Source organism: Bombus affinis, chromosome 15 (genome assembly GCF_024516045.1).
Source record: "Bombus affinis isolate iyBomAffi1 chromosome 15, iyBomAffi1.2, whole genome shotgun sequence".
Classification (NCBI taxonomy): Eukaryota; Metazoa; Arthropoda; class Insecta; order Hymenoptera; family Apidae; genus Bombus; species Bombus affinis.
The window spans coordinates 6,846,059-6,869,339 of record NC_066358.1 but is presented as its reverse complement, the minus strand read 5'-3'; the positions used below and the strand labels follow the sequence as shown (position 1 = coordinate 6,869,339).

The window sequence follows — 23,281 nt, the reverse complement described above, 5'->3', positions numbered from 1 at the left end:
GCAGAAACACATTCTGAAGGGTTGATCTCGTGATCTTAATGGGAAACGGTCCAGCAAAATGGCCCAAAAGAAAGAAGCCGAGACAGGTACCCTTTAGTCTGGAAGACTGTTCTGCATACCGAGAATTTGTAGCTTCCGAGAAACGAATTGTCGATTTCATAGAAGATTGACGTAAACCGGGAAAATAAATTTTCTGAGAAATTGGTGTGAAATGGAAAATTATTAAGTAACTACTGTGAATTTTTATGCAAATATTTTCATGGATACAATTAAAAGAATAGAATCTGGACAGAGATTTGCTTTGCCTACTAAATGTTATAAAGAGTATATTCCCGATATTTTATATATTCTTGCATAATGTGTGTATTATATGTGTCTGTGCATTTTCAAATATCCTATAATTGCATAAAAATCTACGGTCTAAATATCACAAATTTGAATTTTCCTAACTGTAAAAGTACGACAAAGCAAACGTTCATTCATCATTGATCAACCCACGATGAAAATGTTTTAAAAGTTTTAAAAGTTCAAAATGCGAGTAATTCGATCGAGTGGAATCCACTGGAGTCGCCCGGTTACCTTACGAATTTTCTCGCGGTTTAGGTTTGCGTAATGGCGAACAATAACATCGACGGACGAATTTCCTAGCCGCACAAAAGGCCTGGCATTTAACCGAGGGATCGCACGTGAGCATAAAGTATGAGGCCTCGTGAGAGAGACCTATAACAGGTCACTGCCATCGAGAGAAGCGAGCAGGTTCGTAGTTCCAGGTCTCTTTATGGGAGAAGGGGATCCACTTTATTCCATGTACGTGTCCATGGAACACACACAATCATCGTCGAGTTACTTCTTTTAATCCGTAAATCTGTTTCTCTCACGGCCTGCGACGAACCGTACGTGTTGCAACTTTAAACGTCAAAGTATCCAACTGTGAGAAACGATATTTAATCAAGATTTCTTCCGAAGTCTATCTTCGAGGAATTCGACATTCGTCCTACTTGTAACTTTTGTTAAGAATTTTTTCAAGTAAGTGTAACTGGAGCCTCTTTAACATTAGAAAGATAAGTAAAGACATAACAAAGTATAATATAATAAAAATATATGTTAGTATCGTTTAACATTTTCCTCGACAGGAAGCTTTATACAATTCACGAAGTTCTCCAGATTTTTATTTTTCCGATACAATATTGCGTTCTTTGATTACTAGTTACACGTATTGTTGAAGCTTTGTCAATCGTAAAATTACATTTAAAATTATTCTTATCACGTGACGTTGCATATTTCATCTTCAGCTAATATAATAGTTTCGTACATGGTTTAACAAATGACTAAAAAGTTTCGTACGCCGTAAAGAATTGCGAATATTCGTGTTTTAAAATTCAAATCTTTTTTCTTCAAGTCTCTGTCAAGACAGAACAAATATCATCTTCCAAAAACAAAGAACTTTCTCTTTGCGTTTTCAGGTAAAATCAACCAAGACGCGGTTTCCTTTTGCCAACATTCCTGTGCAGTTGACTCGTCACTTTTCCCTCAAGCTCCCTTGGAATCAAGGTTTCGTTTCTTTCTTCGCATTCCATCCAAACCGCGTTTGTCCTCGCTCGTTTCTCAAGGCCAAGGTGTCAACTCCGTTCAGAATGCGTCAGCGTGGTCGCTGGCAACGGTAATCAAATTTCTGAATTCCACTAGACGCGCGAATTTCATTACCCAATCACGGCAACCGGACCTACTCCACGATACCGTTCCCCACGTCTCCGCTATAACGGTTTGGCCTGCGAATCCGACGACGTTCTGCGCGATTTCTGGCCTCCATCATCTAACAAGGAAAGTTCGCCAACGGCTACGACTCTTTTTATCTTATCCCTCTTTCTCTCTTTAAATCGACATCGATTTTAGGAAATGGGGGATAAAAACAGGTAGATGGTATTAATCAACGCTTCGACTCTAAGAAACATGGAAGATTTTACTTCTATGAAAGAGAATCTTTTTTTGATTCTAGAATAAACAAGACACGCAAGCTTTGGGTTCTATCATATTCTTTAGCCTATTTTCTTCGTTCATTTTTCGGTTAGTTTATCAGTTTACGAGTTTAAAGTATTTATGAAGGACGAGAGATGCCAAAATGGTACGTGGACGAAAATTGAAGAGTTTTGTTCGAGTCTAAAACAAGAAGAATGTCTTTCAGTTCCGTGATAAAGAACCTAAAGTATTTTTCGCCACGGAATGTTTAATTTCTTCAATTTTCTTCTTTCTGTGCGTATAAAGGACCTGCGACAGATGGAAAACACAAAAACGATGCTTCGAGAGCGACTGGAATTTTCTTTGATCCTAGACTAGACAAAAGTAGAGATAGAGAACTTCAATATATGTTTGTGGGAACACAAGTTCCATTCTGTCCGATATTTTTCCACTTTGTTTCGCGAGGCAGAGCCGAGTTTTCGCTCATGCTTTGATACTTTAGTTCAGCGGCATATCTTACGTAACAAGCCGGTCGAAGCTTGCGAAATTCCACCGAGAAACGAGGAAAACCGCGGGCTAACCGAGACGCATTAGAAATCGGGGGTAAATGGATCTGGCTTGTGCGGTGAACGCGACTGCTGTCGCTGTGGTGGTTTCTTAGAACTTGGCGATTTCTTAGAATCGCGATGATTACGATTACTACGGTCTAATACGATTCTCTGCAATCTGTTTGATTAATTCAAGAAACCACGAAGTAATACCGTTCACGGTGATACGAAGAATTATTTAAATCGCGAAAAGGATTGAAAAAGCTAGTTAAACGCTAATTCTTCCAATGAGAAAAGAAGAATAGTAAGAACTCTTCGGGCAAATAAATTTTTTCAAAACAAAGAGGAAATTCAATTATCCAATTGGGAGAAAAAACGGAACGGACGAGCCTGAGATTTATTCGTCGCTCTGGCACGAAAGACTTTCTATTCGTTTGTTATTCGTGCAACAACTATAGACATCGAAACAATGCAAACCGGCCACTTCCTGCTCCGTTAACCATGAAAGCAATTTAACGAGCCACCGTACGTGATCCAGCCAATGGACGTGTGCCGGTGGCTTATCAGAGAAATTTTCGTGCCGTCTCGAAACGGTGCTAATGAATTGACGCACGATCTGCAGAGAGAAAATGTATACGCGAGTAAGTTAATGACCGCATATCATTACACGCGAATCTCGGCGCACCTTGCAGCGGGTACTTTATTTTATCACGATTATTCCTAGAACTTGAAGAGAAGAAAAGTGACCATGATAATTGGTATATAGTATCTAATATCGAAAATTGAACGAGACGGGGACTCATCATGCTTATTTTTGGAATTTAGTTAGAAAGGGAAATTATGATTATTTTTGACATTTTATAATGCATATCCCAGAGGAAGAAGAATTTGTGAAAGTTCTAAATTTAACGAAGACTACGTGTATTTACGCGTGGTATGCTGGTTGTTTCGGAGCAGGTATTAAGATGAAATGGATATAAATTGCGATGAAAGAATGTGCAATAACAGAGGTGTCAAAGGAGATAATTGTGCGCACATTTTCTCAAGCCAAACTGCTTTCCATAATTCGCTGTGTCGTGAAGTATTTCGTGCGCGAATTAATTATTACAAAATTGAGATAGGTACCGGGAAATACTTTCTAATTAATTATCACCCAGGCTATGAATAAAAAGTTGTAAATCGAAAGATAAAAGAAGGAGATTTCAACAGTGTATCGTGTCTAAATATTACATTAAGATAATCGTTGTAATTACGCATTTATTCAGAGATAATACTAAAAAGAATGTAATAAAGGCAATGAAAAGATAAACGGAAACAAAAATCCAACTGCAGTTCGCATTATGCTGCTCAGAGACGAATCTATCTCCATGAAACATTTATTTCACGGTCTTCTGAGATTTACTTGCCATATATATTTGGAAACTTTTCTCTTGAGTGCGTCGACTCATGAATTATTAAACAAACCGCCCCTTTACCATTCTTATAAATTATAAATAAATACTCACTTTTACTATTAAACCAAAGGAATACCACGAAAACTCTTATTAAACTATCTTCAAAACATCGCTAATTTAATAAATATTTAGTTGCGATTATTATATCAACTACTTTCAAAGTGGAAGGCATAAATCGGTTTACAAGCTGCTTATGCGAAAAAATTACATTCAAACACGCCTTTCTATTTTCAAAGCAAAGCACTTTTTCTAATTCTGAAACTACCATTAAATTATTCTCAGAATTGCTTTTTCCATTTTTGAAACTAGCATTAAACTACCTTCAAAACGTCGTTAACATGATGCATATATTTTCCAAGATGTAAACTATGTCTAGATGATGCACGTTCTTATAAATTGTAATACATTCGAATACTTATTTTTATCTTTAAACTAAAAGAGCCAAAAATGTCAAAGAAGAAAGTAGTGTTTCTTAACTTAAAAATCTAATTAAAAAATTAATCTTAAGCGGAATTATTTTTAACAAAATTATCATAGAAGGAAATAACATAGAAGAAATCGCCACTAAACTACCTTTGAAGCACTGCTATCGTAATAAATAAACTAAATATTTTTCGTAATAAATTTTTCCAAAATGGGAGCCACGATCTGATCTGAAGGATGCACGAAGGAGATGAAGGAAAAGAACGACAATCCTTGTTTGTTATTAACCGTTATTATTGTTACTGTTACTGTCAATATTATTGCTTGTTACTTGTTCCTATCATTATCGTTAGTCTGGCATCCGGCGCGAATAACAATATAGTGGACGGAAGTCAAAGGTCAACAGACGACCCACGACTTCGAGGATCATGTCGCGACGAACGGCACGAGCTCAAGAGAGAATAATAAATGCTCGATCGCCGTTCGTCCCGATCGCTCAGGGCCATCGACGTTTTTCCATAGAAAAATCCACGACCTCCTTGAATCTATCGTATAAAAGTGAGGCAAACGAAACCATCGAAATGAAAAGCACACAAGACGTGTAGCTTCGCCATTATAATATAATTTCAGAAGAATAAATTTTATTCCTTTTCCTCTTTCGATTCTGATGTCAATTGAGAGAGATGCAATATGGCAGTGAACATTATAACAGCAATAATTGTAAATTTAAGAAGGTTTATAAGATTTATAAGAAGATTTATCAGATTTCAATTAACCCTTTCACGCTATGCAATGTCAATAGAAAATGTCGAGCAACATCGTACTTTAGTAATTTATTAATTAATACAAACGATAACCGTACTTGTTTGTAAAATTAATCTGAAATTTTGATGCGATGTACTTTCTTTAAAAAATCATTCCAAAAGATGTGTTTCTATTGGAGTAAAATTATTATTACTACTCATCAATACAATTTAGTGAAATGAAATTTCTAAAGATAAATATTTATCTAAATTACTATCTATAATTATTTTTAACAAGTTTCTATACTACAGGGTCGACAAAATTGTTCCTGAAAGGATTAATTAAACAGAGGAATCTAAAGAATGTTGCTATTTAAGAACAGAAGCTTCGAAGATACACCTAGATTTTTCTATAACGAATCACGTTTTCTAAAGAAATTCTCAACAAAATATCCTAATATGAAATCATCGTCATGAGGTTTACATTTGCTTCCCGTAATTACTACACTTAACGTCTTCACGAAGAATCGTCGAGGACGCTGGACAGCCGCGAATAGTACGATAACGATACGGTCGATTAATTAAATAATTTATTAGTTAACAACGAGCAAATCGACTCAGTACGGATGAAGGGCTGCTAGACCGAGTCTAGGCGGCTCTGCGTAGCTGTGTCGATATCGACCCGGTGTGGGCACAATTTCCAAGGGTGGCCTGGCGCTGTCGCGATCCAGACCTGGGTATCTCTCGTGTTCGGAGAGTTCCTGGTACGTGGTTGCCCTGGCACGCACTTTCTCGCGTATCTCTCGCACGTGTGCACGGTCACGGAAATCTCGAGCCTGTCGACAAAATTTTATGAAATAGAAATAATTGGCGAAAATTAAACAAGACGAGATGATTTAATGAACATACCTATTATAGACGTGATAATAAATATATAAACATTGACGATGTAATCCTAAATTATGTAGAAATGTATAAAGTAATAGTAGGCATATGTACATGTAACAGAAACAATTGGTAAAAGTTAAACAAGTTGATGATTTAATGAACATGCCTATTGTAGAAGTGATAATAAAGGTTTAAGCATTGACGACGTAAGGGTAAATTATGTAAAAATGTATAATAGCAAACATGCATAAATGTAAAAGATGTAATTGGTAGAAGGTGCACGAGTACATCTACAATTTAATGAAGATATTGTAGTAGTGAAGTTCAGTTACGTAGAAATGTATAATATAATCGTAGACGTGCATAACATACATAAATATAACAGACGTAATTGATAGAAGACACATACGACTATAGTCTCGTGAAAATGTAGGAGTGGTAGTGAAACTCAGTGGTATGAAAATGTGCAACGTAATAAGGCATGCACAGAATACATAAATGTAACAGGTGTAATTGATAGATGATGCGTTTATCGATAATAAAATATTGTTCAAATAGTAACAGGTTGACGACATAATGCCACATTGTGTAGGAATGCAAAACATAATTCGATCTTCGTCAATAACAAAAATAATTGGTAAATAGAAGAAGTTTAATTCAATGCAAAATGAGAACCTTCACAGCTCGGATTGTGAAGAATTGGATGTTGATAATATAACGATTACTACGATATATAATATAAGATGTTGGAATTTAATAAAACAATTCATTGAATACTTCAATGTCGGTATAAAGTAGAAACTCGTAGATGTAGTAATACATATAGAATTGAAAGTGATTAACGGAGTATAATACTTCACGTTTCTTAAAAAAGACATCAACTTGTCAATGAATGACTAGCAATGACATTCTTCGCTATGGAAGTTCACAGTAATACGCTTTTCTTTTTACCCTACAAGCACAAACAGTGCTACGAGATAGGCTTGTACTAGAGAGCAGCATTATTTGCAGTAAAATTCACAAGCAAACGACATAGTAGAAGAAGCAAGAAATCACGCAACTCCTTATCCACAGGACAAGCAATTAGCATTTCCATGCAAGATCACCACTAGTGGTTGTAGAAAGTGCAAATCCAAATAAGAAAGTTTCAGACGACACTTGGAATCATGCAGTCGCAAAATCGAGAATCTTGAAATACATTTGTAAATCGAATCTAGAAAATATGAATATGAGGATTGCAGGAGAAAAATATGACAAACATAATTTTGTTGATTTTCTAATTCTAACGTCATTTTGTGATCGAAGAATAGTATGACATAATTGAAAATGAATACCATCCCTTATATCCGATACAAGTCTCTTAAAAATAGCTTATTAGTTTACGATGTTTTGTAAAAATGACTAAAATGATAATACTAAGAGTAAGCAGTATTTTTAAAATTACCAAGCGAATATGTGTGCGTGCAGCTCCTCAGCAAACAAAAAGATAATTTTGGTAATATACACGATAACATATTGAATTTAAAAATCTTCATTTATCTTAGAAAGAAAAATGTAACTTATCGTGTTCTTCTCCTGTAATCTTCGTATGTGAGACGAAAAATGTTGCATATTATATCAATCCCCTATGATCTTCATATATTATACGCAAAACATATACAAAACATATTATGGAAATAATTCCAGAGAATTTCTGACGATAAGATGACAATAACGAGTTTCAGGATTTTTTCGTGGCAGGAAACTCGAGGAATGGTCGAAGAGGAGGGCGTGGAATCAATGACCCTTACTTCTCTCGGATCAACGACGTTCCTTTGATCTCGGAAGTCTCTTCCAACGGTTGGGTTTTCGTAGAAGCTTCTCGGCCGAGGCCTCGAGACCTCTTGCTCCGGTGGGCGTTCCATCGCGTAATGATGGGTTCGCGGCCGTGGTCGGGCCCTGTAAGAAATATCGTTCTCTCGTTCCGATACCTCCGAATGATTCCGTCTGATCAGGTGTTCGTGGCCAGTCGTTGAACTGTTGCTCGCCGAATGCTGACGAGTAGATTGGTCCTCGTGGCTCTGCCTCGCTGACTCGACCCTATTATATATAAAAATTCGTCACATATCAGAAAACATCAAATGATGATTAAAATAAGTAGATCTTACCAAGTTTACTTTTATCTTCTTCGATAACAGATTTTTTAAACTCTTTGTTTTTTTAATTTCTTGAAACGTAAACGTTTAATTTAAAAATGATAAAATGGTTTAAATAATTTTTCCTAGGAAAAATGTAATTTTTCTTATTTTCAAGGTAATAGATGTTGGAATTCAACATTCTTAATAATCTACACTTTTAACCTGTTAGTATTTTTCTAACAACACGACTTAACAACTTGTTAATTATTTGCTTTCCGTATGAACAATAAGAAATAAACAACAAGAGCTCCGACTTCAAAGCAAATTTTATTGCAATCAGAACCTGTCTTCGTTGAATCGGAAGTAGAATTCGTGCAACAGGTTGCACTCGGTATTCTAAGGAGATGCAGATCGCATAGTCAGACACGCAAGACACTCATAGTGCCATAAACACGCAGCAAACGTGCAGGGAAATTTTCACGTGACACTACGGATCTGTTGATCCATAATTAAAGTCACGATGCTGATCATCTCCATAAATTGAAAAGTACAAAGAACTGAGGACGTTACAAATTCTATTTTCTAAATTTATTTTAGAATTTTTCGCTATTCTTGTTGAGGCTAATGATCCTATGGGAATAAAACATTCGTTTCTTGAATATTAATCGTACATTTATGTAATGAAAAATGAAAAAATTAATAGAAAGTGGAGTTTATCAGGATCATTCGCGAGTTTTAATACTTCCGCATTGATGGAAATTTTTAGCCTATTCTATTAAATTCAGAGGCTAAGTCATCGAGTCTATTTAAAACAAATGGACAAGGTATCTGGAATTTTCTAGACACGTTTGGAAGAGCTCACAGAGTTATATCACTATGTGCCACTTCCGAATTCGTTCCACTTGCCATGTGCTACTTCTGGCAGTCGCTTGTCGTGAAATAAATCGATAGGGACGTTCATCAATTTCCCTGAACATCCTACAACGAACTTAAACTACAAACTTATAAATAGAATCCTAGATGAGTCGCTTAGAAACCAAATTAACATACTGTCCAATTTTCAACAATTTCTTAATACAGAATATGTATGTGTATGTGTGTATGTGTGTGTGCGTGTGTATGTTTAATAGACTGCAGATATTTATTGAAATTCATATTTTTATGAAATATAAACAGTGATTTGTTTGATCCAGTAAATAGTGTACTTATAGAAAATATCATATTCTTTCAAGCTACCTGTACACTGCAAATGTTTGTACCTGTGAATTTTCCATAGATAAGCAAATATCCGTAATCTAGTTGTTAATAAACTGCGAGTATTTATCTAAATTTTATAGCTTCAATGAAAGAAATAAAACCTAAGTAGAAATTTCTTTCGCCTATAAAGTATTGCGATAAACACTCCACATTAAACATTTCATGTATTATTTGCATTCTGTTCATTTTTCATACTTACAAACCTCTCATAAATTTACAAAAAAAAGTCCGCAATCTAGTGATTAATGTCAAACCTTTCGAAAGCTAATGCTTTAACCTCGATAGAATTGAATCGCTTTATTTCTATTTAACTCGGATAGCCGTCGAGTGAAACGATAATTTTCATAGAAATAAAGTTAGTAGGAAGTCAAGCAACACCATTGAAATATATTCTTCGTGCTCTGAATGAGAAGTTTGTTGACTGGCATCAATGGACCGAGCTCGCATATAGGTATATGTTATCTATGAGACAATCGTCGACTTTTCAGCTGCTATTTGCTCTGGAATCGCTCTCCAGCTGGTCGGGCAGCTTTTACTTGAGATTGACACCGGTGATTGCTGGCCCAAAACGAATGCCACCGGGGGAAAAAGCAAAGACAACCGCGTGGCCTTTTAAAACTAGTCTTTCTGGTCTGGGCACGGGAGAAAATGAGAAGAGGCCGGTCGAATCGGTCCCTCACAATGGAATCGGTGCAGATTCTTTGGATTAGAAAACGAATACGTCGAACTCGTTAAGATCCACGTTTGCCATAATGGCATTTGTGGTACTGAAAGCTGTTTCCAATTGATTCTGATCGCTACATATATATATGTACCTTGACTTTTTACTTTTTATTAGTGGTACATCGTGTCTTTCTCAATTGCCAACCACTCTGTCAATAGTGTCTTTAATAAAAAAAAAGTGTTTATGATTTTAAAATGTTTTAGAGACATAAAGATATTACAGGTATTTCAGTGATGGTATCTGGGTTATGTCATCTGTATTTCATAACGAGGAGTGGAACTGTCTCTTCACTATCTTTTTCTTCATCTTTTCTTTTTAGTTATGGATAGCTTTAGTGCTTGTCAAACCAATGTAAATCTTCCTGATCTGCACGTCAACCAAACAGAAACTAATTTTATTAACTTTATCGAGAAAATGTATTAATCTTATTTTTCATAGGTCAAACACCAATAATACGTTTACTGTGTACACAAACGAGGGAATGCGTAAAAGACAGAATTGATTTAGTTGACTTCTAAGCGACTCATACGTAAAACAAAATGGTTCTAACTGATAATACTAATTAAGAGGAATATCTGTACTTTTTAGTGCTCCATTACATATTTCCTTTATTTAATCAAGGAAATTTACTTGAAGGTGAAGATCAAAGGTTTGACTGCAGATGAAAAAATGAAGATAAAGAGTAAGAAAGTGACGAAAAGAAGAAAGATCACGATAATAGAGCCATACCTATGAGCAGGATGACTGTCAACATCTCTCTGTCTTGAGAGGACAGGTCTAGAGACAGCCTCTCTCTCCATAGCTCGAAACATCTCCTTAGCATCCTGGAATCTTTCTCTAGGGCTAGTCACTTCACCAGGATTCATCCTCGGTTGATACTGAGGGCTAGGCGATCGTTGCCTAAACTCTGGTGCTCTACGACTTCTATTACAACTTGGTGAAACACCTCTGTTCACTTGACTGGGCAATCTTTCAGGACTTCTTGGTAATCTTGGCAGCGTTAGACTCGTCCCAGTCGTTTCCGTCTCTGGCAAATAATCATTCTCTTCTGCTGGCACTCCCCAGTCGTCGTCTGAAATAAATCACAAATGATTAACATTCCCTTTTTCTTATATAGCAAGCTTATTTACAATCAATCTTCTATACACAGAACGTAATAACTTTGTAAATAAATTAGTAAAGAGACTATATTCTTGTACAGTTTTTATACAGATCAAATTTTTATGAATGAATTATACGTTATACCAAACATTTTGAAATTTCACCAACGCTATACTGTACACGCTACTGGATTATGATGATTACAGCTGAGGAGTGATTGAACAAGCTTTTCTCCTTTTGATATATCTTATAAGCGCATATCCCTTATATCGTACAGATGCGTTTGAAATGAGTGTATCGGTATAGAAAATGATTGACATCGTTTCGAGAATTAATCACTCCGCCATGAATCCTTCGTTCTACAAAGTAGAAAGCTACGATTGAACAATGGATCAGCTAAAAACACGAGGATAGAAGAAGAAGAATCGAGAGAGTCTTCGGTAAGAGTCTCAATTTCTCTTTTATCAAGCAACCTGTCGCTTGGCCAAGAAAAGGGAGAAGAAACGGAGGAAAAAGATCAACGCGCGTCTCTTTCTCAGATCTGTTCGAAGAGGTCAGGAAGGTTTGAAAAGAAGCTGGAAAAGACACGAAGGCAACGTGTGACGTCGAGACGAGGCCGAAAGAGGAGGCAGGCTAACAGCTGCCTCAGGCTGTGGGCCGAGAATGCGGAACTTTATTCCGCTGTTGTGTGTGACCTCCCACGAGGTCGATTTGCGCGCGAATTCATCAACAGTCGGTGGATTGGTACACGTTCATATCGATCCTCGTCATTATCTTTCGATACACGATGACGTTTATTAACCTTTTTTTTTATATCTTTGTCTCGTTTTACTTTCACCAAAAAAAAGAGACTTTCAGCCCTACTACGTTCTTTTGGTCATTTCCGACTCAATCTTATATTTTTCTAATTTTTCAATTTTATATCTCACACCTTCTTAAGACATTTCAAATTCTTTTTGTTTGCTAAAACGAAAGCAGGATTGAAATATATATGTAAAAATTCGAGGATCGTAGCAGGGTTAATATTAAAAAAAAATATCTCTAGTGTAAAAATTAAATGAGAAAATTTGACGCGCGTCGATAACGATTCTCTTGTAGTTTTCTTAAATTTAGGAAACTGTCTAACTATACAGAAGTACGAATCGGTCGAAAATGATCAAAGGGCATGACAGAACACGGGTTAAATAAGAAAGGACGCGAGAAGGCGAACGTTCATGGAAATCAGCCTTTCGAGAGCTAACGTTTTGCGCAATACACCGTGCAGACGCGAATGCCGCACCAGGTAAAAGTTAAAAGGCAAAGAGCCTGAGATTCTTCTGAATATCATCGACGATGCTTGGGATCCTGAGAAGAGGTTGCAACTATAGTTCTAACCGTTCTATAGGCTCGATTGCTTTTTCTCGGTCGTTCTGGTGTTCGTGAGTAATTGAATGAGAAAGTGGATTGTCTTTAGAGAAAAAAGGGATTAGATTTTATATTGAAATTGAGTGGATAGGAAATGTTGTCGATTTGTAAAACATACTAAGCACTAATGGTAAGATTGATTAAAAAGATAGAGTAAAATGATTGATTTATAAAACGAATTAAACGCTGAAAGCAAGACAGTCGATTTATAAAATGAAATAAAAGTTAATTACTTATTCTTTGTGCAGTTGCACACATACACCAATTAAGAATCACATTGTGAATGCTTGACATTTCTACGGCAATCAAATTTATAACCCTAACATATAATTAACTGTATAATTAGAAGTTTCTTTAGAAAAAATGTCCTATATACAGGACGATTATCCAACTACAAACCCCTTTAGAAAAATGTCCTACTTAACTTCCTGCACAAAAAAGACAATTAGCGAATCTGAAACCCCAAACGATGATTACTTAAACGAAAAATCCATTTTTCATTAGACCAATCGCTAGACCGTGTATTTTTATGTCTACTGCTTTACAGGCAGTGTTAAATTAAGAATTTAAGTGGATATTTTATATTTTCTGCAATGTTGCACCTTTCAGTCTGCCATAAATGCATAGAAATCTGCAATCTACTAATCATCCATTAAGGTCTATATCAAAAGTACACGCGACGAAGTAACACTTCGAGGATAAAGTAGCTACCGAACACGGCGATAAATTAATCGCCCTAATCGACGGTCAGAATCTGGCAAGCACAGGATGGTTTCGCGCGATGCATCAGCGCGCGAGAAACAGCGATACAGGGATCGCGGATCGTGAGCAAAGTGTGCCAGATCGCGAACAAGCGAGAAGCGCCGCTTATATGGAGATACGAACGTGGAAATCGTGATCGAGCCGTGTCCCCGAGACACCTGTTGCGAAACGGGTTCCTTCGTGCCGCGTAGAACACCAATGATATAACGAGCCGAACTATTTTCCTAAACAGACTTCAACGTTTCCTTCTTTGTCGTCTATTGATTTTAACACGCTCGCGACAAACGTTTGGGATCACCGTGCGCCTCGTAGAAGTCAAGGATTTAAAGAAGGAAGTGAATTGAGAATTCTGTTGTCTTAGGAAATTATTTCATCAAGCATCTACCGTGACGGATAAAGAAAAGTTTAAAAAATGGATTTACATTTAATGGGAGCAGTGAACGAATATAATACGCAGATGACTGTCATCAACACGGTAATAAATTTTTAGTACAGAAGTTACTGGAGCTCATAGTGTAGCAATCTTAAATATCCTTTTATTCGCCGCTGTATATAGTAACGAGGGAAATTATAAACATTATTTTAAATTGACAGAAGACTCGGTAGATGTATGTAAATTAATTTCTTGATCGACAGCGTAGATAATGGTGTGTAGATAATGGCACAGTTCTTAATAAAGTTATCTTAATTTCTACTACAGGCGCAAATCTATTTTGTTTTACGGTAAACTTCTGCGTTTAACGATCTAACGAAAATTCGTGCTTTAGAGAAAATTCCCTAGAGCACGAAGCTTACTTTTTGAGTACGATTTGTAAAGATTTCGAGCTCATAGAGAAAGTATTAAAAGGCTGTGTGTATTAAGGTCGTCGTAAAAAGATTAAATGGAGCCGAAAATCCAGGAAAGATTAATAGCGAGTGTCCATAAAAACTGACGTTGGTGAAAAGCGGCTTTAGTCGGTCAGTGGCACGTTCGGCTAGAAAACATTGGTGCTCAATGAAAAATCGCATAATTATCTAAGCCGCTGATGTATGCTCGCTTTAAGGTCATAAATCTGCCAAATGACTTCCGATCCATTCACGATTTAATTGCATGGGACCAAAAAACAACTGCACGACACCTGGACAGATTTCAACCCATAACATTTGAAATTTATTTCTTTCTAGTCATTCGAGCTCCGCAGAATGCAAATTGCACAGGAATAAAGAACGACCGTGTCGTATCTCGGAATTAAAATTTTTAACTGGGATTTATGGATATTCGCTGATTTAATTCCACGCTCGTTAATACAAATTGGCTGAATTAATTCGAGTTAATAATCACACTTCGATGGAATTTAGTTTCGTAGACTCGCAGAAGTACCAGTTAGAAAACCTTTCGAATTAATTTAATTCAAAGAGACCATTCTGCATACTCTAATTTCTAATCAAAGCAATTCAATTCGTCGAACTATAAATTTATTTGAAATACTTCGTTTAATGAACTCAGTTAATTCGAATTAGAAAACACGCCTCATTAACATACTATAGGTAGAACTGACAAATGGCAGTGATCGAAGAAACGCTATTTAGAAATCTACCGAAGAGACCTGATTGAAAAACCAGTCAGAAACCTCCTGAGAAACTTAATTCAAAATCCAATTTAGAAACCTCCTAATGTAACATAATCGAAAATCCACTTACAAAACGCCTGAACTAATTTCGTAACATTTTTCCTAAGTTTCAAATATCGATCTCCTCAACCTCGACGCTCTCCATTTCCAAATCCCCATCAAAGCAATCTAACGCAACAAACTAAAAAAAAACCATCTACCAGTTAACACTCATGATTCCAATCCTATCTGTCATCGATCGAACATTCTTCTAACTCCTCTCCGACTCAAACATAATTTACAACACATCGACTGTCTCAACCGTGCAGGTGCTCAGGAGATAACCCTAGTCGGACGACAGACGTCGAATTAGCGGAACAGATACTCTCCGGCTGGAACGCGTGTAGCGATTCCGGTAGCGGCGTCTGGACATCAGGACCTGGTGTCGAAGCAGCTCGATTTTTGCCCGGTTGCGGCTGCCTGCGGAGCTCGGGGAAGATGTATGCGTGTACCCGTAGGCTGGTACCTGCCGCTGACACGACGTCCTAACGGTATTCCTTCGACTGTAACAGGTGCCCAATACTAACGTCCTCTTCGTGCACGTAGTTAAAACACGGAGCTCGGTCAGCACCGACACACGACCACAAAAACAACCTGGTTCCTCTGTCTTCTTCTTCTTCTTCTTCTTCTTCTTCTTCTTGTTTCCTTTTTTTCTCTCGTGCTTTTTTTCTTCTCTCTTTCATTGGCTTCCTTCGTTCGCGAAATTTATTCGTTTATTCGCTATATAGGTCAGTCGTCCGTTAAAAACGTGTTTCACGGTGAGATGGGGAACGCGGCACGCCTTAACAACGACCGCCGACTGACTTTGAAGTTTCAATCCCTGAGCGAGTGGAGAGGCCCTCTTTAATCCTGTTTTATCGCCGATTAAAGGCAACCTGCGGGAGCTTGCCACGTTTCGACAAACGCGACGTTGTTTTTTCTTAGGAATCACGCTTTTGAATATAGGTAGTGTTCCGCCAGGTAATAGCAGGTTTAAGTAGCTTGCGCCGCTATGTGGTCAGACAAGTTTCAGCCATTCCTCTTTATTACCTTTCATTTGTTTTTGATTATCCCAATCTTTTTACCTCGTTTTCGTTTTATGTAAGATGTCCAAGAATCGGATGGGTTAATTTGGTTTTTGTCAATTTTCAGTTATTCTTCGTCCTGGATAAGTAGGTGTATAAGTAGATTACATATAAGTAGATTTTTCGACATTTTTGAAACTGTACTGACGGGTATTTCAAACAAGTACAAATCTGTTATTAAATAGTCCCTGTCCTTTATTATCAAAAGATCGCCAAATGACACAAATAACAAACAATTATCTCTTAAAAAACTACAATAAAAATAAATGAGAGACGTACTATTTCGCTATTGCATTTCAAACTTTACCCTGCTACGTTTCTTCGATCATCTTCGAATCAATTATATTTTTCTAACAAATAAAAATATTGATAGAAAGTATTATCTGTTTGGATGAAATATAAATCTCATTGGTACTACATAATTTACTATGATTTCTCGTTTCTCGTCGAAATATTACGAATTCTTTTTATTTGCCAAAGTGAGTGCAATATTGAAATACAAAAATTCGAGGAGTGTCGTTAATAAATCGAGAAGGACGGGACAAGGCAAAATTCCTAGAAACGTTTCGAAAAACGAAACTTTCTTCGACGAAGGCGTATTCGTTTAGCGATTCGTCGGGATAAAATTCCGAAGGAGAATCGTCGTCGAGCGATCGAAGTGAAAGCAGACGAGAGGATTGGCGATATTAGAGGCGCGTTTGCATTCAGCTCGAGGAGCAATGACGCGAAGAGAGAAAAATCGAGGAGGGATGACGACGACGACGACGACGAGGAACGTACGAAGAAACGATTTTTCGTAGCTCGACGAGAAACTGGGTTACCGGGTCGCCTTCCGCCCGGTTTTCTACGAGCGCCGATAAGATTCGAGGTGGAACATACACGCGCGGCCACCTGTTCAACCCGGTAGAAAGCGTCCAAATTTTTGTCATCGTCACGAATCTTCGACGCAATGCTGCTTCCCTTTTTTTTTTCTTTTTCGTATTTCAAGTTCGACCACGTTTCTTTCATTGCGCTCGAAATTTCGGAGAAAGTTCACTTTTTACGTGTATCGTCCACGTTTTACGAAAGTTTTTTTAGAATTTTATAGCTTCGGCTTTTAGCTTTGAAGTTTACCGACGTCTTTTTTTCTTCGGGAAGTAACAAAAAAGGCAAATGAAATAAATTTCTAACACGATGAATATGAAATAAGTGACGATTATATTTACTCTGAATTATCCGATTATATCACATTTGTCTGTGGACATTCGTGATATTGTTATCAAAAAGAGGACAGCAGTAAATAGCCAAAATTTTTTATCGAAAATACAAATATTTTTCTTCTGAATTGTTTGGTCTCCTAGTATCGTGAAATAACATTTCTATACACAAATATAATTTCCATCATTTTATTTGATAAATTATTTGGTCTTGAGGCTAAAAGGTATTTCTTTTATCCGAGTCTTAACTTAAAAAATATTATATAATATTGTTTATTTCACAACAGTTACAGTCTTTGCTTCTAGATGAACCATGTGTATAACATTCGTATAACAGGTTCGCCTCATTTTTATCTATCGTGCGTAAAAATCTTCCTTTCTAATAATAATGTGATACTAAGAGGAAAAACGATAACAGAAATACATTTATCATGCCTTTTCCTGTAATCTTTATATATAATTAAAGTTAGCAAAAAGCATGACGAACTTCTTCCAGGATTTAATATCGCGGAAGAGCAACTGCGTCGTGGTTCATCAGTTTTCGTGAAGGAGAAGGATCACGGGATCGTTTCCCGAGCGGGACCAGGAAAACAAGAAGCGGAGACTTTCACTTTCGTGCAGCATCAACCAACAGTACGCGCGATCGTTTAGCGGGCGTAATGGCGCGTTCAGCCAGATCGCCTAATTTCCCAGGAAAACACTTCAACCGCTTTCCACTTGGCAGTTAGACGACAATCGTGTGTAATTACTCTTGTATTCTTCTTTCTTTACGATGCTATTGAATCTTTTTATTCAAGGGAGTGAACGATGGTATTGTGTATGGCTGTGAAAGCTTCTTCTCGTTGAATATTATACAAAAGTATCAGAATTTCAGGTTCCTCGGATTAAAAAATTGGTCAAAATTCGAGCAGAATAATTCTCACGGTGTGGATTGACCTTTTTATTAAAACGATACAAATATTTACAAAAAAAAACTGCAATTGCTTTGGTAGGTTTTACCAAAGTAAACTAGACTCGTTTGAACGGCTACGTGTCGCTGGCACCGTGAAGTCACGGTAAACAACGAGTTTACTCGCGCTTTTCATTCACAATAAATTTCACACTTGCTCAGCATGACTATCGAATCGCCGCGAGAACGTAACGCCTCCGTGCTGTCGTAATTTCCCCTCTTTCGCGCTATTTAGCTTGGCGTTTCGTTACGGAATCCGTTTCGATGTTTCGCGTGACATCATTCTCGCGAGTCCCGCGATAAATCCACGACGATAAACTCGAATGAGTTTCGTGGAATGAAATTCGAATGAGTTCCGTGGAATGAAATTCGGAAAGGATGTCAAAATATGAAAGTAAAAATTCAGAGCACACAAATGGGATGGAAGCTTCTATTGAGACACGAAATAAAAAAGATAGAAATCCGAGGAGGAGAAAACGAGGAAAATCTCGGAGGAAAATTTACAGCGATAAATCCACCGCAAGTCCGAATGCATTTCGTGGGATGAAATCCGGAAAGAAGAGGACGATACGAACGAAAGTATAAAATAAGAATAAAAATAAAAGTTCGACAGGAACGAATAGAGTGAGAGCTTCTATTGTCAGTCGAAATATAAAAATAGAAATTTCCGTTAGAGAAAACGAGATGAATGGTATAATCTTCTTACCGGAGGAAAATTCACCGCGATAAATCCGCTGTAAATCCGAATACTTTTCGTGGGACGAAATTCGATAAGAATGGAAGCTCGTATTAGGACGTCAAAGAATAAGAATAGAAGTTCGAAGGGAACAAGGAGAATGAAAATTTGTATTGACGGCAGTCGACATATAAAAATAGGAATTTCAGAAGGAAAAAAAGAAAAGAATGGAAGCTGGTATGATTGACTTACCGGAGGAAGAATCTCTAGAAGGTCTGGAAGGTCTGGGACCCAAAGGATGATGACTCTGATAAGGCGGAGGTGTAGCAGCGCTGTCCGAGCCTATTCCACTGCTCGCCGCGCTCCTCGTGCCACCTCTGTCAACCGTAGTACTACCGCCTACGATCGTTTGATTCAGGCAGCGCCTGAATTCTATCCCAGCCAGATTGCCCCGGTGTCGGTGCACCGTATCGTAATCCCGCGGAGGCAGCAGAATCGGACCCACGTCATTGTCCCCTGAGTTGCCTCTGCCTGAAAAGGAATAAGCCGTGTCTCGCGCTCATCTCCCTCTCGTACCAAGACAGTCATCGATATTCCTACTTGTACCCATGTTTGTAACTTTTCTTATATTTGTAGTGCCTCGAGGTATTTCAACACTCGGCACAGAAAATTTGTATTTATAGGTATACTATGTGTATTATACAATATAATGTTTTATTCATATATTTTACGAAATACCATACAAATCTTTAGAAATGTAGCGTAAATTTACAAAATTTCTATGAAAACGAATTGATCATTCTGACCACTCTGCTAGTTCTAGTGTTAAATTTTATGACACGAATATAACTGTATTTTTGTCTGGTAAAATGAGATTCTAATTTAGAGATGTATTCACTGTCGTCGTTCGAATAGAGATTTTTCTAATTTAAATAATTTAATGGTGGAAATTACTTTTAAAGAAATATTTACCCAGCTTGGCACGCAATTCCGCAGCCAAAGACTCGTATATCGTGGTAGTCTGCACGGTATCGTGTCTAAGTTCGCCACTACCCTCCGATGACTCTGATTCTCTGGTGCTCCTACCGTCGCTACCTAAAGTGCTACGAGCTCTGCCTTCAAGCGAGTTCACCCTTGCCAAATTGTCGGTGTGTGATGCCAATGCTTTCAACTGGCCACCCAATAATTCGGCTGTCTCAACCGAGTCGCATCTAAAGTTACAAGAATCAAATCCACGCGTAAGAACAACGTATGTTAGGAAAGTTCTTTTATTAATTTAAAACTTATTAATCTAACTAGGATTAGAATCAAAATTTTTATTAAATTCAATTTCTCGAATTTTTCAACAAGTATGTCAGTGACTAAAAGCTTTCAATGTCATTCAATAACCAATAAATTTATGAGTTAACATTCTTTTCTGTCTGTTTATACTTAACGACTAGTTATGACCCAATAGGTGGACAAATTGATGTTTTACAGAGAATCTGGTTATTGTAATAAATATTCGTTTTTATGTATTTGCCACGCTGAGATGTTATTTTCATTGATTGCGTGTTTTATGCAAATTGAATGTTTTATGTGATCATCATATCAAATTGTTCTGTAAATTCTATTCACCTTCTCGTTCATATGAGTAAGCTATATAAACTTATGATAAATGTATAAACATAATATAAATCTTAATACATGTAGACGAAAAGTATTAAATAATTTTAAACAAAAATGTAAAGTTAGTTTTTAACGATAAATTTACAGATCTTTACAAAAGCCTAATGCAGTATCTAGATAGAAGAATGTTGTAAATAGAATTTGTAAATTCACTCTGGCAGCAATCTAATATTTTCCTCGTATGTGGGTACTCGGATAACCTGATTATTATTGAACATACATGCGTAGAGCTAATTATTTTAACTTGCGATTTCATCAATTCTCTAATAACAGAATTTTTCATTTATTTCAAGTAGACATCAATAAGGAGAGTAAAGAGAATTCATAATCTCTTTTCAAACTTTAAAAGTTCAAAGACCAAAGCATTAGAGAAAGTTACTCGGTAAGTTTGTTAAAATTCGAAGAAAGATCTTATAAATTGCACAATTTTGTTACAATTCTACAAGTTCAAGAACCAAAGTACTAGAAGGCTCAACCTCGTGATCAAGACAAATATCGACTTATTTTCCTATTTCTCACACCAGAGCAGAGGTCGCCTTTTAATTTCAAAGCGACCGCCATTGAAACCATAGTCTCCGCGATCGATGACCTTTTATTATTTTCCATGAACTCGGCAAGAAATCGCGGCCAACGAACGATCGCATGCCTCGAAACGAGCCGCGTTCCCGAATGAACCATTTACCTGGTTTCGATCGAAACAGTCGATTCATGAATTCAATGGCGATGTTGTATAATCCGCGGTTCCATTACGTATCAGGAAATCATTGTACCATATGGAAGAGAAGAAAAGAAAAAAGAAACGCGCTCTTCTCACGGGATAAAAATACGGTAATCTTGTTTTCAATGGCAAGGCTGTTCTTCTATAGCGCCAATGGGATTAGCATGTGCGAACATTGGCTTCTGAGCGTTATTAGTGACCCGTTACAATCGCGCAGATCGTTAATTAGCGAACGCCTTGAACTAACAAAATGGTCACAGTGGCCGCCAGAAATTCTTTTTGTCAGAGTGTAGTTTCTAAGACTCTCGCGAGCCAAATCGATTTAATTCCACCTTTTATAAATTTCTCAATTTAATTGCCAGTACGCGATCAGTATCTATTTCATTTTCCAAAAAGTTGGCATTTTACGTTCACCGAACTTACTGGCGCTAGGTTAGCCGAGTTAACGAGGTTGTGGCCGGAAATTAACGCATTTCGAACGATCTCACGGAATCGGTAACGCGGTCGTTTGCCGGATAATTATCTGTTAATTGGTACTAATGCGATCAAATTGTGCGAACTAGTCGTTTCTCGTGGTTCTATTTAATTAGAGATTCATGGTAAGTTATGATAATAAGTATCAAAGATCTCTACGAGAGAAAAAGAGAGCGTCGAAAGATACTGTTTTACTGCCTCGGGGCCGCCCTGGTTCATCGTTTCATTCCGTTACTAACTGTACGTTAGGACAAAAATTCAAACTTGATTCAGACTGGCAGTCGCGGCACGGTCAGATTTTCGTTTGACTTGACCGAACCGCCCACTGCGAATGCTCTCATTGGATTACGTGTAAGCGATTTCAAAGGATGCCTGACTTAATCCCTTAGTTAATGTCCAATTTAAACTTCTTTGTAGTTGAATCTTCTATTGTATGAACTACTGATTCTCCAGTGAACTCGGTCTGTTTCAGACAGAGAATTGTATACTACAATTATTTTAATCATTGAACTCCTATCGTACAGACTACTTATCCTTCGATAAGTTCAAATAAACGAAGTTCTATTGTAGTATTACTTTAACCCTGCTGCGTCCTTTCGGTCATCCTCAACCCAATTACATTTTGTTAATACTAAAAAGTATGTCGGCATTGATGAAAAATTTTAGCGTATGATTTCTCGTTTCGATTTTGTACTAAACGTTCTTCTAAAATGTTAATTAAACCAGAGCGAATGCAATTGTTCCTTGAATATTTCACGAGCTACACAATTTTTCCGTATTTCTCCTACTTCATCTTTACTTCTGTTTCATGGGTCGTTTTGCTTCTTCGTTTCATAAAGAATACTTGACGAATAGAGCAACACCTGAATTGCTAAAACGAGCAACAATGAAATATAAAAATTTGAGGATCGCAGTAGGGTTAATTATGCAAGTTGGTCGAAAGTATGATTCTTAAAAGCGTGTATATAGTAACCTGTAGGCGTGCACGTGGACAGGATTATTGGTGGCCGGATTTGGAAGCAGAAGAGTGGCGGCGACGACGTCCTCACGTTGCACCGCAGCGAGTACAGCGTGTCCTGGCACTAAATGCTTCACGGCCGATCTCGTCGAACCGCCGGGATGGACCGTCTGTATAATCTTCAGGCCTTTGTTGCTCACCTGACAATCGTAAAACGTGGACGATCAGCTGGTCGCCGCTTTAATAGCAGGTACACGTTTAACGGTGGTTTAACGCGCGCTCGACGTAGCCTCGACGATGAGTTACGCGGCCACGGAAACGCACCATTGTTGCGTACTAAAATGCAAATCGACCGATGGATACATTATACTAGCGAGGATCGTGCTACTTTGATGGCTGTAACGCATCGGCGGACCGAGCTTTAATGAACGTTAACGTCGCCTCGATTTTCTGCCTTAAAAGGAAACGGAATGCCGAGGGAACGTTGCAACCATTTTTGTATTTTTTCGTTTTAGAGTTATCATCTTGGAGATTTTTATTTATTTTTTATTT

General features: G+C 37.4%; 1 protein-coding gene across 4 annotated transcripts in view; it reads right to left on the bottom strand.

Annotated features, from left to right (window-relative positions):
* Positions 1 to 5,696: 5,696 nt before the first annotated feature.
* LOC126924844 (uncharacterized) overlaps positions 5,697 to 23,281 on the bottom strand; it is a 37,650-nt gene continuing 20,065 nt past the window's right edge. For all 4 annotated transcript variants that reach the window (XM_050739772.1, XM_050739771.1, XM_050739773.1 and 1 more), the window contains 6 exons: positions 22,745 to 22,929; positions 19,884 to 20,122; positions 19,164 to 19,442; positions 10,840 to 11,182; positions 7,803 to 8,091; positions 5,697 to 5,960 (listed from right to left, as the gene is read on the bottom strand). In XM_050739772.1, the coding sequence (XP_050595729.1) occupies positions 5,742 to 5,960; positions 7,803 to 8,091; positions 10,840 to 11,182; positions 19,164 to 19,442; positions 19,884 to 20,122; positions 22,745 to 22,929 (1,554 nt within the window). In that variant the 3' untranslated portion in view covers positions 5,697 to 5,741. The remainder of the gene's footprint in view (positions 5,961 to 7,802; positions 8,092 to 10,839; positions 11,183 to 19,163; positions 19,443 to 19,883; positions 20,123 to 22,744; positions 22,930 to 23,281) is intronic.